This window comes from Penicillium verrucosum (genome assembly GCF_028828655.1).
Source record: "Penicillium verrucosum strain IBT 35672 chromosome Unknown utg000004l_segment0_segment0, whole genome shotgun sequence".
NCBI lineage: Eukaryota > Fungi > Ascomycota > Eurotiomycetes > Eurotiales > Aspergillaceae > Penicillium > Penicillium verrucosum.
The window spans coordinates 1,433,388-1,449,896 of NW_026643213.1; the positions used below are offsets into that span (position 1 = coordinate 1,433,388).

General features: G+C 40.9%; 4 protein-coding genes across 4 annotated transcripts; 3 read left to right on the forward strand and 1 right to left on the reverse strand.

Moving 5' to 3' along the window:
* Positions 1–691: 691 nt before the first annotated feature.
* On the reverse strand, positions 692–1,328 carry N7516_009994 (uncharacterized protein; the record flags this gene model as incomplete). Its single annotated transcript, XM_057222713.1, has 2 exons — positions 692–745; positions 801–1,328. The coding sequence occupies 2 exons, from the start codon at positions 1,326–1,328 to the stop codon at positions 692–694; spliced, it is 582 nt and encodes a 193-aa protein (XP_057069934.1).
* A 1,609-nt stretch (positions 1,329–2,937) lies between these two features.
* On the forward strand, positions 2,938–3,478 carry N7516_009995 (uncharacterized protein; the record flags this gene model as incomplete). Its single annotated transcript, XM_057222714.1, has 2 exons — positions 2,938–3,247; positions 3,309–3,478. The coding sequence occupies 2 exons, from the start codon at positions 2,938–2,940 to the stop codon at positions 3,476–3,478; spliced, it is 480 nt and encodes a 159-aa protein (XP_057069935.1).
* Positions 3,479–5,665: 2,187 nt separating this feature from the next.
* On the forward strand, positions 5,666–6,772 carry N7516_009996 (wax synthase family protein; the record flags this gene model as incomplete). The annotated part of the gene is made up of 1 exon (XM_057222715.1): positions 5,666–6,772. The coding sequence occupies one exon, from the start codon at positions 5,666–5,668 to the stop codon at positions 6,770–6,772; it is 1,107 nt and encodes a 368-aa protein (XP_057069936.1).
* A 3,264-nt stretch (positions 6,773–10,036) lies between these two features.
* On the forward strand, positions 10,037–11,404 carry N7516_009997 (polysaccharide lyase family 1 protein; the record flags this gene model as incomplete). Its single annotated transcript, XM_057222716.1, has 5 exons — positions 10,037–10,236; positions 10,293–10,436; positions 10,497–10,622; positions 10,695–10,791; positions 10,850–11,404. The coding sequence occupies 5 exons, from the start codon at positions 10,037–10,039 to the stop codon at positions 11,402–11,404; spliced, it is 1,122 nt and encodes a 373-aa protein (XP_057069937.1).
* Positions 11,405–16,509: the final 5,105 nt, after the last annotated feature.

Below are 16,509 nucleotides of genomic sequence, written 5' to 3' on the forward strand. Positions count from 1 at the left end.
TAGTACATAACATGTCACCTGCAAGCCGCCACTGTAGCAATCTGAAGCTCAATGGGTTCTGTCACCTGTGAGGTTAATATAGCAAACCTTGTCAAGGAAAAGTGTGTTTCAAGATGTCTATATTGTATAACGTCTCAAATGTTATGTGGGGCAAACAAAGGATATAAAGCTCGGCTCACTATCTCCGAGTCGCCCTACTACCTAGATCATCGGCCTCGGGTTTAATTTCTCAACCTTGTGTTTATCCACACGCCCAAAATAGCTAGAGAATGTCTAGTCATAAATTGCAGGAATTTTTGCTGTCGTCAGCATGTCTCCGGCCAATAATGCACTAGGTCGCATAGGGGCTTATAAGGTAGAGCAGTGTGTCTATTTTATATATCAAGCGAATGCTATTATGGGATCCCGAGTTTCATAAGCGATTCAGAACATTTCACATCTATTTTACTCTAATAGATCCATTCTGAGTATATACATGTGGTATTAGAAGACACAAGCGGTACGATCCGGTGAGCACGAAATTCAACAATTATGTCTATAAATTTGTCCTATCATGTAAAAGAACTACCTATACCTTCGTCCGAAACATCCCAATGGTCCACATTGCCCTCTAAAACATCTCTTGTAAACAGACCTCTCCTATATTAACGCTGAAGACCCTTGTTTCATCGAGCACATGGTGTCAAATGGTCTATTTCTGCCAAACATGCGCCATCTCCGCTCGAATCATTGCCATCAAGACGACCTATCACCATTAACTATCAGCGATGCCGCTCAGATACCACAAGTATTCGACATACCAAGCTGAGGTCTACTCCTTGAGCCACCCGAACCCGAAAGACCGAGATATCGCGATCCCGCACAAACCGCTTCTTGACATTATTTGAATGGATCGAGATCTCTGCAATCGTCACATTGCCAATGTTAACATAGTTCGTTATCCCCATTGCATCACGCGGTCGCATCTCGACCAGCGCGCCGGAGCTCAAGATTTTCCCATCAATGGCCGTGTGTGCCGAGGTGAAGAATTTCTTATGACAAAGCTCGGCGATCTTGTTGCCATCGGCGTCTTCTACAAGCCACCCCATCTTACGCCGTAGGTCAAAGACTGGCCGGCCAGAGGCATCCTTCAAAGGTCGTCTCAGTGTCATCGAGCTGTAACCCCCGGGGCCTTCGACGGAAAAGAGCTTCTCACCATCATCACGCGCGATCGTGATGTCTTGGAGGTGACGGTCGTGGACCCTTACCCATATGACGGATTCTTGCTCGGTCAGATGGCCTTCGGTTAGGTAGACCGGTGAAGGTGGAGCTTGAAGATCTGCATCCATTGCGCCCGAATATAGTAGGTGCCAAGTGGAGGAGGACCGGGTAGTTATTTGTTGTGACCAGGTATCAATAATTGAGAAGCGACAGGACAAGTGGAGGGGCACAAATAGCGTGGAAGAGTCAGAGAAACAGGAGTGTAGCGTGTTGATGCACTGATGGTAAGATACCAAGGACCCCTCGCTCTCGGAATGATGTGTGCAGTGATGTGGTGGGTCTGATCAGGCTGCATATACGCCAAAGGAAGCTCGGTGGGTGAGGTGAGGCAGCGGAATAGTGAAGGAAGGTGGGCATAGTGTTCCGGAGGTTGGTTAATCCGCGCAAAACCTGGGGGCCGACAATATCATGGGCATAAGAAAGGATTGTGGGGTCCAACAGTAAATGCCGCACGCCCTGTTACTGAGTGGTTGGTACCTGAACGACTCATGAATGCCGATCCTGGTCTATTTTGCTTGGCATAAAATAGGTGTGGATTAAGTTTTCCACATAAAGTGGACCAAGCCTTTCATGGGGGCCAGAGGTAAGCCAATAGTATATTGGTCTGGTATTATATAGGGGATAGTTAATAATGTTAGCGCGACATAATATCTTTTACACTACCACTACATGAAGCGTAGGATTATTCAAGTTGAAATATAAATGTTCAGCTCATTGCCTGTAAGAATTCCTTTATAGACCAGAGGCAACATATGTATAGAACGAGGTTTTTGACGAGTCACGAAGTATTTCTTTTGTAGCACCAAAGGTATCTATGCTCACAGTGATTATTTCCTAGCTTTGAACTCTACTCTGCGTTTGTTCATTGGTAGGTTGTTTTCACCCCACGTCAAAGAGATATACTGTAGCGCCACAAAACCAGAATACTGGGGACATTGTTAAAACCAACTAAAAAGGGATTATGAGTTTCATGATTGTATTGGAAGGATCTAGCATGATCTCATCTTACTCAGTAATTTAGTGATAGTTATGATTAATGCCTCAGTTTGGTCCACAGAAAGTATGGGGGCCAGTTACTACTTGCCCATACGTAGGATATTGTTCGTACTAAGATAATGGGAAGCCTAGTACTATCATTATAGCATGGGCGTAAGAGTCAAGTCCAATTTGTATCAGTCCAATTTGTATCACCTATTCGTACTCATAAAGCCGTATATAGATACAGAAACAGGTCGTGCATAAGTCATGGTGAAAGGCGAGTGCCACGGGGACATCTCTCGCTTCTATATGACCAAAGGCACCATCACACGCACAATATGCTATATGTCGGTATGATAGTTCCGGCCCCCATCACAAGTTCCAGTTCCAAGCAATGAGGTCAAGGCGGAATCAGCAATACCGAGTGGAGTTGACAATGGAGCCCGAAACTCATTATAGAGGCAAAGGAATTAGATAGGAGCACAAGGTCATGAGAACACAGCCCCTGGGGGATCTTCATTTCCGACTCTTTCCATGAAGAAGAAGCACAATCAAGTCCACGGACTGGAGATGTCATGAGCTGAAGACGAAGGTATAAAGTTGACTACCCTCCCAGCCGAACATTGATTCAAAACACTATCTTTCTTCCTCACTCACAACTCCTCAATTACTTTCAAAAACCTTCATATTACCTCCAATATGGTTTCTTTCAAGACTCTCCTCAGTGCTGTCGCCATTGCTGCCTCCGTCCAAAGTGGCTCGGCTCTCTTGCTCACAGTCTCCCTTGATGCTGCTCTTGGAGCCATCGGCGGTGTTATTGGCGCCGCTGGTGGTGTCACCGGAGGTGTCTCTGCTGCTGTCGGAAACTCCAAGCGAGAGGTGACCCAGATCGAGGCAGCACCTATCAGCCGTGTTAAGAGACAATCTTACGGCACCAAGTATGACTGGGAGCAATGTCACCAGCAACTCACTACCTCGACTATCGACTTCAACGGCGAGGCACCTGGCAGTAAGTATTCTCTGTATTGCAATGTTAGAAAGCCTCGTTTTTAGCTAACACATATATTCAGCCGTGGTTGTTAGCGGTATGCCCCAAGCTTGCATGAACCTTGCCACCGTCATTACTGGCAAGTTCGATCAGGGCAATCCGGTTCCGCTGAACAACAATGCGGTCCGGTTCACTGGTTTGACCGATGATGATATCCACCAGATGGAAGACGCTTTGAACACTCACGCTTAGATGAAACGGGTGAGTACCGCGGACAAGCTATACACGGCATGCGGGTATGATTGGCTTGTTCGGCTTTTGGATACAACAAGATTGTCTAGCTTAGAATTGATACCAGTGCCTGAGATTATCTCTTCGCCCTCATCTTTTATATTATTTGGTCCAATCAAACTATCTTTGCGAAGTAGGCTTAAAATTTGTAATTAGCGCCATGGCTTCCCGGTTTATCACGTTTGCGTAACTCTTTCAACATAAACATGATTAAAAACATACAGAATATCTTCTCTATGAAACATAAGACACTCTATTGGCCTGTAATTATGGCAAGGGAACTAAGCCAGGGTTGGCAAGGCCACCATAACATGTCCAAAAAAGTAAACTTGAATATGGGTTGCAACCAGGGCTGGAACATGATTCCTCGACAATAGCAACTAGAGTTCCATTCCCATGTCTTTTATCTTGTTTTCCATCCGTTTAATCCGCCTCCCTAATTTGTAAACCTTGAATACTATTAGCTTGATTTTAAAATTAGGTCATAAGGAGCATACATCAACTACCTGGTATATATAACTTATCATGAATAAAGACACACCAATACATAGGGCGATAGTTGCTGGGTGAGCGTCCATATTGATGTTGAAGGAACAGTAGAGAGAAATATAATATCACAGTTAGAGCCGAGAGATAGAGGCAAAATTGTATAGTTGAGCGAACAGAAGATAACTAGGAGGTTGAATAGAGATATAAGAGAGGCCGGGAAGTTTTAATTATTAAGGGTACCAGTATGATTCAATAGTTACGGATAGTCTGAAGTATAACTAGGGCTTGCGATCGCTGCCCAACTAGTCTTAATCTCATAAGAACATACCATAAAGAGAGCGGAGTGCCTAGACTGGCCGCAAACTCAGTCATTGTAATTTTATTGACCCTTTTTACCTGAGTTCCCCTATCAGTCCTTTAGTTCGTCGCATCAAAATTTATGGAAAATGATCGGTAATCTAACGGAAGAAGCTTCCATCTACGAAGGGGCATAGCGCTCACGGGTCGCATGACGTCATTTTCCATGATTTCTGATTGTTCCTTTTACTTTAGTCTGAAATTTACATAGGACTGGGCTCTCATGAGGTTCCTAAGACAGAGATTGAGGTCCTCCGCTTGACAACCTAATTCTTTTAGTCGCTATTTGCACTTTCCACGTTTGAATCTGTTCTTCTCGACACAGGTTTACCTGGTATCTCTTGACAACTGTTTCTCTTAACAACCAGTACATATATATAGTTCAATCGTTCGTAATGTTTTCCTTTATATATATCCTCTCCCGTAGTAATTGTTCTCCTTTCTCTCCTCGCCGTTCCCATTTTCTCTGCTTTCACAAATATATTTTGCTTTCACCATGTCTTCTGACTCTTCTCTTCCAATTGTGGCCCAAGGCCTCTTTGTTGGCATTTCTGCTGTCAGCGGTATCTACGGCGCCATCGTCGTACTCTGCAAAGGCCGTACGTGGCTCGGAACGGATGACAGACGCGCTGCACGCCGCGGAGGGCGCCTACGGGCGACTAAGTATGCTACCTCACCGTCTTTTCATCGCCGCCTTTTTGAAACATATACGCTAATTTTGATTTGTTTACAGCAGTCCTCTACAATATAATTCAATTCAGATTCAGTTCGGATTCAGTTCAGATTCAGTTCAATTTACTTTCAAACTCCCTATGCCCATTTTAGAAGGCATCAATTTTACTCTAATATCTCTAGTTATGGTATTTACGTAAGAATACTTAAATAGTGTGGAGCTCTATCTGCGCGTATATGTGATGTTGTCTTGGGGGCCGTTGTATATATTTCCGATTTGGGGTTAGACGCCCTCTCCATAGCTCCACCTCGGCACCTGCCCAGGTGGGCACCTGGGCGCGGCTCCACACGCAACCTTTCCCGCCGGGAGATGGCCCCCATGTCCAAACTAACACCCCTGGAAATTTGCGATAGAGATAGGGGCCGCACCGAAGAAGGGTGCGCAAATTATATTAGGTGCGTCGCACCCGACTATGCACCATTCTGCTGCACAGAACGTACCAAGGCATGAAAAGGATGATGGCGTTGGAACAAGCAATCCAAGCCTTGCCACCAGTGCTCTATCTTTGTCTTTCTGGGTTTGCATTCGCTATATCTTTGCACACACCAAAACAAAGACAACGACTGGCAATGCTGCCGTTGATTCTAATACCCGCCTTCCTCTCCTTGTCGTCGGTGCTCCATGTGCCATTTGCCCCCGGCGTCCCACTCGTCTGGGGTCAAGCATTAACAGGATATGTCCTGCATACGATATCGACTCTACACCTCAAGAAAATCCCACCACCTTACCCGTCCGTTCCATGTTCAATGACACTTGGCTTCAACACCTGCCTCGATTTCGGTTACTTCCGCCGAATTTGGCTAAATCCGCGTTTGATACGTACACATCCAACCAACCAGACCTCGCAGGAACGGCCGAAGAAGCAGTCTCGCGGGGTATTCCTTGTCTTACAACTCTCCAAGCTTCTCATATACTACATTGTTCAAGCACACATCTCCCCTGCGCTATTTGACGAGGTTATCATTGACATCCTACCCGATGATGTTGCCCCGTCTCAACAATCTCTCTTGCGACCCTTGGATGAGTTCACAGCGCGAGAGTGCTTGAATGTGACGTTCGTCACCTTGTCATCTTTCTGGACGACGTTTGTGTACCTCGATGGGACCAATGCCCTGATGGGCGCATCTTTTGTTATGATCGGCCTGGATGATCCAGAGGACTGGCCACCACTCTTTGGAGACCTCTACCAGGCAGTTGGGCTGCGAAATTTCTGGTCAAGATTCTGGCACACACTTCCCATGAAGCCTTACAGGAGCATCGGAGAATACATCAGCCTTCGGATACTTAGGCAGTTACCTCAGTCTTTCTCCCATAAGGCAACCGTTGCCCTGGTTGCATTTGGGCTTTCGGGCGCCGCTCACGCTTTGATAGACTGGCAGCGTGATACCCCTGATTGGCATTTGAACATTTATTGGTTTCTCTTGAACTTCCTTGGTTGTATGGGCGAGTCTCTTTTTGTCAAGACGCTTCGTCAGTTAGCACGGAGAGCTCGTCAGGAGAACGATCTTCGCACCCTCGAGGAAAGCTGGCTCGGCAGGTTTATCGGGTACGTCTGGGTGTGCGTCTTCTTCTGCTGGACGGTGCCAATGTGGCGTTTCCCCGAAATCCATCGACAGTCTTTGGCGTTCCAAAGCATGAGGAAACTCTTGTCGAACATGCAAGTAGTTCAACAGTAGAGACGCCCGGTATATTGCGCCGCATGCATCCATATGGTACTTATAGCATGAAAACCGCAATTACACTGAATGAGCTATGCTCCAATTACTTTCTAGCCTTATGTTGTTCCGATTCTCAGTACCTCGGATAGGTAAATTGGCAGACAGGTTTCGGGGGACTTTTGGAGGTGGCAATACACCTCCATGCCAATACCATGACCCTTGGAGAACAATCAATGGGACATGTTTGAATATTGCAGCTCCCCTACCAATGGTGTGGTTCCCAATGCACCTGGAGTGTGGAGCGATGCACAGGTCTCGGGCTGGAAAAGGAAATGGGCTGGTAACATTCATAAGCGGGCACGATTTGGAATGGAAGTTGCCACAGATATTACGAGCGCTATCGGTGGGGATAAACTCGGATGCAAACTCAGCCCCTGGAGCAGCTTCCAGGGGATGAGAATGGCGGATCCAGTACCTCAATTCTTGGAGCTGAAGGGTCTGAAGGTCGGATATCTTCGTGTTGTCGGATCTCGGGTGAACAGCAAGGTGGATGTTGAAAATATGGAGAGTTATCGAGTTTGCATGGGATATCTGGGACTAGATATCGCCCGTTTTTGGTCGCTAGTGGGTTTGGTGCGCATTCCGCAAAAAGTGCAGTTGACTGTGATATCGAAACAACAATGTCGCAGTTGTGTTTGGGGGAAACTTTCTCGCCGACCCAGATCTACCATTTCGCATCCAGCACGGTCTTGATTTGACCAAGTATCACCGGCCGAGCTTCTACACACCCATAACTCGCACTGAATACACCAAGTATCTCGCCAGAAACAATGTCTAGTCGTTGATCAGAAAAGCTTGTTCGTATTTAGTCCTGTGTGAAGTAATGTGACAATAGAATATCAATAGTCCACAAATAAAACTCTAGAAATCGGGTAAGACTTAATGGCAGCTAATTGCCATTATATCAACGAGGAGTATCGCTGCAGTGCTGAACCAAGGGTATTGATAAATGGTCACTGAGAATGACCACGGAATAATTACGACATCAGCGGAATAACTCCCAAACTTCGATCTTCCGCGATATTCGGCAACTGCACAAAAAATTCCCAACGGAATGTTCGGGGCAGTGGGTGGGTAGGTGGGGCTTATGTTTTACCTTGATATATCGATGACCAATGACTACGGTACACCCATAGATTTATATTAGCAAAATAATCGCAACCCACTTGGGTGGTGAATCTACAAGCTCTTGTAAATTGGATAGAGGGGCCTAATGAAATATCCACCATGATTCACATGGTATGGCAGCTTACAACGACCCGTTAACTAGGCAAATACTAGTTGGGGCTGAACATCGCCCCTATAAAGAAATTCAAATTTGGCTAGTACCTAATGTTTAACTTGAATAACCACCTTGCCAAAGTGACCTTCACTTTTCATCAATCAAGTCATCTTTTTTCTCAGGATTAACAATGGGGTGGACCTTGCCCTCCGGGTAGAATGTCACCATCTCTTCAGGACGGTGAGTCGGTAATGCTGGAAACCAATACTAATTCCAATAACAGTTTGCTTTTTCTCGAATGGTTTAGACACCACGTTATTGCCATTGCGGTTAGATCTATAAATATTTACATTAAACCGTCGTAGACCGTAAACTGGTGGGTCTTTAATCCGAGTTACAGGGCAATAAAGTGGCTTAAGACCGTTCACATATACAAAGCGAAAGGGGGTGGCTGTAGGACACGGTGTACACGGAACACACAAGAATTATATTATATTTGCTAGCCCCTACCTACCAAGTCGCTCGCACTGTCTTGCCGAACTTGCCATTTCAGAGGACCTTGACTGAGACAAAGGGGTCGAAGAAACGAGAGGAAAAATGTCTTGCCAGTTACTGGAAGATAAATGACTTCATGGAGAAGGGCTGACAATATTACAGGGAATTCACTTATGTCTTCAACAAGATCGATATGTGGCGGTGATGGTAGAATGGCATCAACTACCAATGAAGGTAATAAATAAGAATTTATATAAAAATGGATACCAACGGATAATTCATTCACTAAAGCTTATTTGTACCCCACTTTCGGTGAATTGGAAATCCGCAAACCGAGAGCCATAATGTGCCGAAAGCTCATAACTGCCTATTATATACCTAGGGTGTCTAAATTCAAAAGTTATCTGCTTTCGTTAATTTTGCCATAGAGTCTTCAGGTTTCACGAAATTCAATAGTTAGTCCATACATATACCATAATACTAGTTTACTCTAGACCTAAGCTCGGTGTATGGCCGAGAGGGGCTAACCACACCTTCGTACTTTCGTGAACAGCATATATATAGTAGAAGCCACGTCATGCTGCCTTCCCGATATGACCTAAGTCATGCTCAATGGCATTTTAAGCAATTCATGAATAATGGTTTAAATTATTCACTAGAAATACCTCAAATCTCATTTTTGTTTCTCGCTTTACAGTATGAAGTACCGAGTACGAATACGTTCAATGCTGTTGTATAGTTCCGCTCTTTATATTACAAATATATTAGATCCATTTTCAATTCCCCTTTTAATGTAGAACTGCATTCAATGCCGGTCTAATTATTCCCTTCGAAGACTATTCCCTTCGAAGTGTGGATACGCCGAGGCAACTGATCTATTTAGATTCAACATATTGTAATATGTTATTTCAGTTCTCCAGTTATGAAAAGGGGAGCGTGTAAGCATGGTTAGCATGTTTTGTCAGGGAAGGTCCTGATTCCTGGAGAAACTACTCCGTAAAGAAAGTCGAATTATTTAAAGTTAATTTGCTGAGAGAAAAAAAAACGTGGGTAGCCTTGTCATCGATCTAGATGAAACACTATTAAATGAAGCCCCCGCGGCTCTACTCTTTTCCTTGGGTTTGTCTCCGTGTCGGTGTTTCGGGGATGGCGTTACTGACGATCCCCTTCCTAAAGCAACGATAGTCAGAGACTGATCGGCGGTGGCATCTCCACCGGGATCCTCTCCTTCACACTGACTTCCGAAACCACCACTCTCACCAAATCCACTCTCATTTCAGCCGGGGATTATCCGAGTAGAGGACCTACGGGAGGTATTGATTGGCGGAAACCTTGGAACACATCTCATAACCTAAAATCGCAGGTATATAAAGTAAACATCATGCGTCCTTCTCCCATTCCTCTCCAATCCATTCTCTCTTTACCTTCCTTTTGTGCACTTTCTAATCTTGTTTGCTTTTTTGTTTACCGTCACTATTTACATATTACCTGTATCAACTTCGAAAATGAAGTACGCATTTGTTCTTACGGCCATTGCCGCTATTGCCTCCAAGGTCGCCGCTGTCGGTGTTTCCGGCACTCCTGAGGGTTTCGCTTCTTCCGCCACTGGTGGCGGTAAGGCTACCCCTGTCTACCCTACCTCCACCGACGAGCTGGTCTCTTACCTCGGTGATGACGAGGCCCGCGTGATTGTTCTGAGCAAGACGTGAGTAGAGAGCTCCCGGCGTGGATGTATGACCGCTGACAATGGCGGAATACTAGTTTCGACTTCACGGATACCGAGGGTAGCACCACGACCTCCGGTTGTACCCCTTGGGGTACTGGCTCCACCTGCCAGGTTGCTATCAACAAGGATGACTGGTGCACCAACTACGAGCCTGATGCCGCTACCACTACCGTCACCTAGTGAGTATCCCATCACTTGGGCTATAATCATCATTCCCTGGATGCTAATACGTCTCCAAGCGACAACGCTGGTATGCTCGGTATCACCGTTGGCTCGAACAAGTCCTTGATTGGTGAGGGTAGCACCGGTGTTATTAAGGGCCGTGGTCTGCGCATCGTTAACGGTGTCAAGAACGTCATCGTGCAGTATGTTGAATCCCTATTTCGGCCTTAAGTGCGAAAGCTTGGTTGAAATCCACGCTAATCACCTTACCATAGGAACATCGCTGTCACGGACATCAACCCTAAGTACGTCTGGGGTGGTGATGCCATCACCATCAACGAAGCTGACCAAGTCTGGCTCGACCACATTACCGTACGCTGTTCCCACAGGTTTTCCCAACAATTTGCATAGACTGACTTGATTCATCCAGACTGCTCGCATTGGTCGCCAGCACTATGTCCTGGGTACTGAGGCTGACAACCGTGTCTCTATCACCAACAACTACATCAACGGTGAATCCGACTACTCTGCCACCTGCGACGGCCACCACTACTGGAACGTGTACCTTGATGGCTCCAGTGACAAGGTTACCTTCAAGGGCAACTACCTTTACAAGACCAGTGGCCGTGCCCCTAAGGTCCAAGGAAACACCTACCTTCACGCTGTCAACAACTACTGGGACGAGAACTCCAGCCACGCCTTCGAGATCGGCTCTGGTGGCTACGTTCTTGCGGAGGGTAACTACTTCTCTAACGTGAAGGAGGTTCTCGAGAAATCCACCTTCGAGGGTGCCCTCTTTTCCTCCGACAGCGACTCCAGCACCTGCTCCTCCTCTATTGGTCGTGCCTGTGTTGCCAACGCCAACGGAGGCACTCTGGCCGGTACTTCCTCTGAAGTTCTGTCGAACTTGAAGGGCGAGACTCTTCCCGCTGCCGATGGTGCCAGCACTGACCCTGCTGGCAGCGCCGGCCAGGGTAACCTGTAAATAGTGTTGTGCATTTGAGTTTGGGATTCCTCGAAATCCCCTATGGGAGAATCGGGTAACAGCTTCGATACACCATAGTTCTCGGAAGAAATAAGGTAGAGAGATCAATACGAATGTATTGGAACTATCGGAATTACTGACTCCGGGCAAGGGAGGAGAGGAAATGATCTAATTACAACTATAGTCCTGGCATTCCTAGGGCCAACAGTCTTAATATAGTTCTTATCTCAGCCAAATCAATAATATTCATAACACAGATATACTTCCATGGTTCGACACCTGGGAAAATGTTGAATATCCTAGAAAGATCCTCGATTGCTGCAGCTTTCTGGTCAAATCAGGACCTCAGTTACTCATTTTCCGACATCACTGCTAAATAAACACCCCGAACCCTGAACAAAACCACAGAGAATCTCGCAGTATACTCAGGGACATCTCAACAACAGTGGAATTTCGGGGTAATGTCCACCTCGCAGTTAGAACTATAGCAATATTGAAACATATTCAACGCAATACTCAGGTACTTTTTGGGGTGTTTGCCAATGCACAGTTGGCAAAAATGTCAACGAAGCAAATCTTTTCATCATGCTCAGGGAAGATCGACTTCACTTTTTGATGTAAAGTCTAATATGGGCATGAGAAAGACAGGGGTGATGGAGCTCAGTGACCCGGGTGATAGCAAGATTCCTCATCGGACGACATATATATATATATATATGTATGCATATACGGTTTGATCCTCCTAGTCTATGTAGAGTTTCCACCTTTAATAAAAAGTTGGCCTTGGCATCGCTCACCGCGCCAAGAGGGCCCAAAAAGATCTTGGCCATGGCGGAGGCCCCCGCTATCTTTCTCTTTCCGATGTAGGTTACGGGCGACGGGCTACCAGCCCGGGGGTACTCGAAAAAAAACTCCGGGATACCCGCCAAGCCTACTTATATCATCGTCTAATATTGAGTACGTTCTAGGTCGCGGACCTTAGGGATACCTAAATTCATTTGATTATATAACTATAATCTTTTTTCTCTAATTTTTATTTTTTTATCTAACTTTTATTTACCCCTATAAACCTTACGTACCCTATATACCCTCTACTATAGATCTAATACTACCTAACTAGAGTCATTTTTATAATATTCCTTTATTTTCTATATTTCTACTACCTCTAAGAGGAACGGTTCGTAGTACTATACGTCCTTCTACTCTAGATAGGCTTAATTATCTCTTATTTAATATTCTATAGGTAAGTTATATTTTATATATATTAAATATATATTAAGTATATATTTAATATATAAAAATATATACTAAATATATACTAATTATTATATTTACTTAGTCTTATTTTCCGCGTCCTATAGACGAAGCTACCTATAAATATTCTAATAAAGACTCTTAAGACTCTAATAAATACTCTAATAGAATCCTCGACGATTAAAGCTTTAGAAATAGTAACCCTTCTACTAGTACTACTATAATATATACCTATCTAAAAGGAATTAGTATTAGTATAAAAAAGATAGTTATTTATAAAATCTAAGAGTATATTATTCTTCTAGACTATCTAAATACTAATAAAAGTAATATCTTATATATTATTTATATAAAGAAGAATCTTTTTTAACGCTAGCTTATTAATAAAGAAAGCCTAAATAAGATATTTATAAGACTTATATTAGCGATATATTTCTTATATACTTATTATATACTTAATATATATAAAGCTTAATACTAATATATTATATTTAGTATTAATTCTTACTTTATTCTTTAAAGTACTCTACTAAAAAAAGTAATTTAAAATTTCTTTAGAAATCTCTAAAAGACTAAGAATTAAAAGTATATTACTATATTTATATATATTCTAGGATATAGTATTATCGATATATTTATCCTAATCTTATCTAATTATTATTAAAGTATAATTAGATAAAGCTAATACTATTCTATAAATTCTATATTAAAGAAATTATAATACCGTTCTATACTTATAATATTAATATAGAGATCTATAAATAAATAAAAGTATAAGCTCTAATTTAATTATACTTATATCTAATATATACTAAATTTATACTATATATAGATATTATTTTAATTTAATATAGATATAGACTATAAATAAAGAAGGGTTATATAAGTATTCTTATAATAAATATATATATCGCCGCGTAAAGCTATATATTTAGATAAGCGGTAGGGTATATATATATCTTTTTTAATATATATATAAATACTAATATATTATATCTAGTAATATTTTATTAGCTATCTTTTTATAGCTAATAGAAATAACTAGTACTTCGCTTAATATCTTAATATAACTATTTATTAGATTAATCCTAAGATTCTACAAATTCTTTATATAAGAGATAGTAATCTAGTTATAAGGGGTTTTAAATCTTAAGACTATTATTTTATATAGTATCTTATAGGAAGAAGAATTATATATAGTAGATTTAAATATAACTTATACTTAATATATACTAATTATATACTAGACTCGATCTATATAAATAATATTAGTATATTTATTACTACTAAGTATACTACTAAGATTAATATTTATATTCTAGTCTTATAAGATTAGTTTTCGTTCTATCTTATTTTTTATTAAAGATCTTATTCGTACTTTCTACCGCTACTAATAAAGCTACTATATATTATTATTTATAAGATTATAAAGATACTTAAAAAATAAGATCTTTTTAGTTTAATTATAAGTAAGTATCTTTCTTATACTTATCTTATACTATATATATTAATTATATATATAGAGTAGTTTATAAGATTATCTAAGTATATAGAAATCTTCTATAAGGATTATATATTTATAGTTAAAGCTATAAAAGAAATATTCCTAATAGCTAATAAGATTTTAGCTTTAATTTTAAAGTAGAGAATCTTTTACTACCTAGATAATATATATTTAAATAGTATTATCCGCGAATTTTACTCCGATTAATTAAAGGAACTTAAAGACTAGTTTATTTATAAGATATATATACTTAATAAGGAAAAATTGTAAGAATATACTATTTTAGGTATAAGGCCTATCAACCGGGTAAGATACGTTGGCTTAGGAGGAGGAACAAAGGTATATTGGGCTATGTGTGCCAAGACTAATTCTTGCCAGAATTCAGGGGTCCCGGGGGGACCCAAGATTAAAAGGAAATGTACGTGCTAAGGCTCGGCGCCGATCGGGTAACGAACCCCGCACGTTTTATATACGTATTAAAACTTCTATAAATATATATATCGCCTAAGTTCCTATTTTATCTTTAAAAGGACCTTTATCCTTTACAATTATTCCCCCTTCTCCTACGAGGATATCTATATCCGAAAATAGATTATAGCTATAAAGTATCGGGGAGATATCGGTAGTACTCTATAATAAAGGAGCTATAATTAGAATAGTTCCGAATCTTTATCTAATTTTACTATATTTTTATAGTATTAGGGCTATATAGCTATAGATATATTTATAGTAGAGAACCCTAATTTCCTAACTATCCTCGATATTTAGTATCGATTTTACTATACCCGCTATTCGTAGAAATCGAATCTATTTAAAAAATATATAATATATAAGCTATCTTCGCTCGATAATTATCTATTTTACCTCTAGAACGAGCGCGGTTCTATTTTCTATCTAGTATTTCTTATATAAAGCTAACTCTAAAAAATACTAATAATATAATTAATAGAAGTCGATATATAAACCTCCGTTAGAGGGAATATAGGGAGATCGCGTCGAATTAATCGCGATTCTAGAGTAGGTAGCCTAATACTAGTTACCTATAAATAGATATTATACGTAAGATATAGTATATCTCTAGGAGATAGATAAAGAGGTTATTAATTTAGTAAAAGACTTCGATACTACCTATAAAGCGTATAAGTCCGATTATAGGTTTTTAGATAAAGACCGGAAGGATTTTATAGAGGCTAAGATAGGTTCTCGGAAATTATATATCCCGATAGTAATTCGCTAACGACCTATTTTAGTATTATAGCTATCTCGCTAGTCGCCGTACGATATACCTAAATCCTATCCTGCGCCCTTTTATTTCTTCGATAGAAGAGTAGTAGAAACGGTTCTATACCGAAGCGGGGTAGCGTTTTTAAATAGGAGATAACGGTTTTATTATTTAGACCTAAGATAAGTATAATCTTTTAGTAGTAATCTAAAATATATATATCGAATACTTCGATCCTATAGTACTAGGCGTTATTCTAAGGGACTTAGTAGAGGATCTAGCGGATTCTTTTCCTATTCTACTTTTCGAATTATAGGTAGAAAGGTTACGTATTAACGTTATTTTAGGTTTTAGTTTTTAGCTTTTAGTAAATAGTAGATAGAAATAGAAGGTATAACTTATATTCCTAGATTTAATCCGTAGTTTCCTATTTTATATAGAATCCGATTTAGACCTTATCGCGTTAATAACCTTTAATTTATTTTCCTTTTATAACTCTCTATCTTCTTACTCCTTTAGATTTACGTTTTACTATTTCTTTATTATTATTTCGTAGGTTAATTATAATTATACCTCCTATTCGTTATTCGCCGTATAAACTATACTCTTTAATTTTACGCTAGTATACCTAGTATATAATATACCTACGCGTTTCTATATACGAGTAGATAGATATTAATTCGGTATCTCTTCGATCCTTTATTATCCGCTACTTCGCTAAGACGTATAATAAGAAGAATTATTAATACTATAATAGGTTATATAAGCCTTATAAGATAGTAAGTATTCTAAACTACTCCGATAAGGATTCGGTACTAAATCGTACTAACCTTACTTAGGTCCCTAAGGGTATCGAGGGGAACCGCTATAAACTTTTAGTGTACTTATTATAGGTTTAGGACTTTTAAACGAACTCTAATAATAGCTTTAGTAAAGACGCTAAGCCTAATATTAACGACTAGGGTACTATAATTATATTATAGCTACCCTATAAGCTAGTTATTAGCGTTATAGCGTACGTTCGGTATCTTATTATAAGCTTCGATAGTTTTATAAAGTCTTACCGTCGTACCTACTCTCTCCCTAGTACTTATATATCTTAAGTAAAGTATTTTCCTTTATATC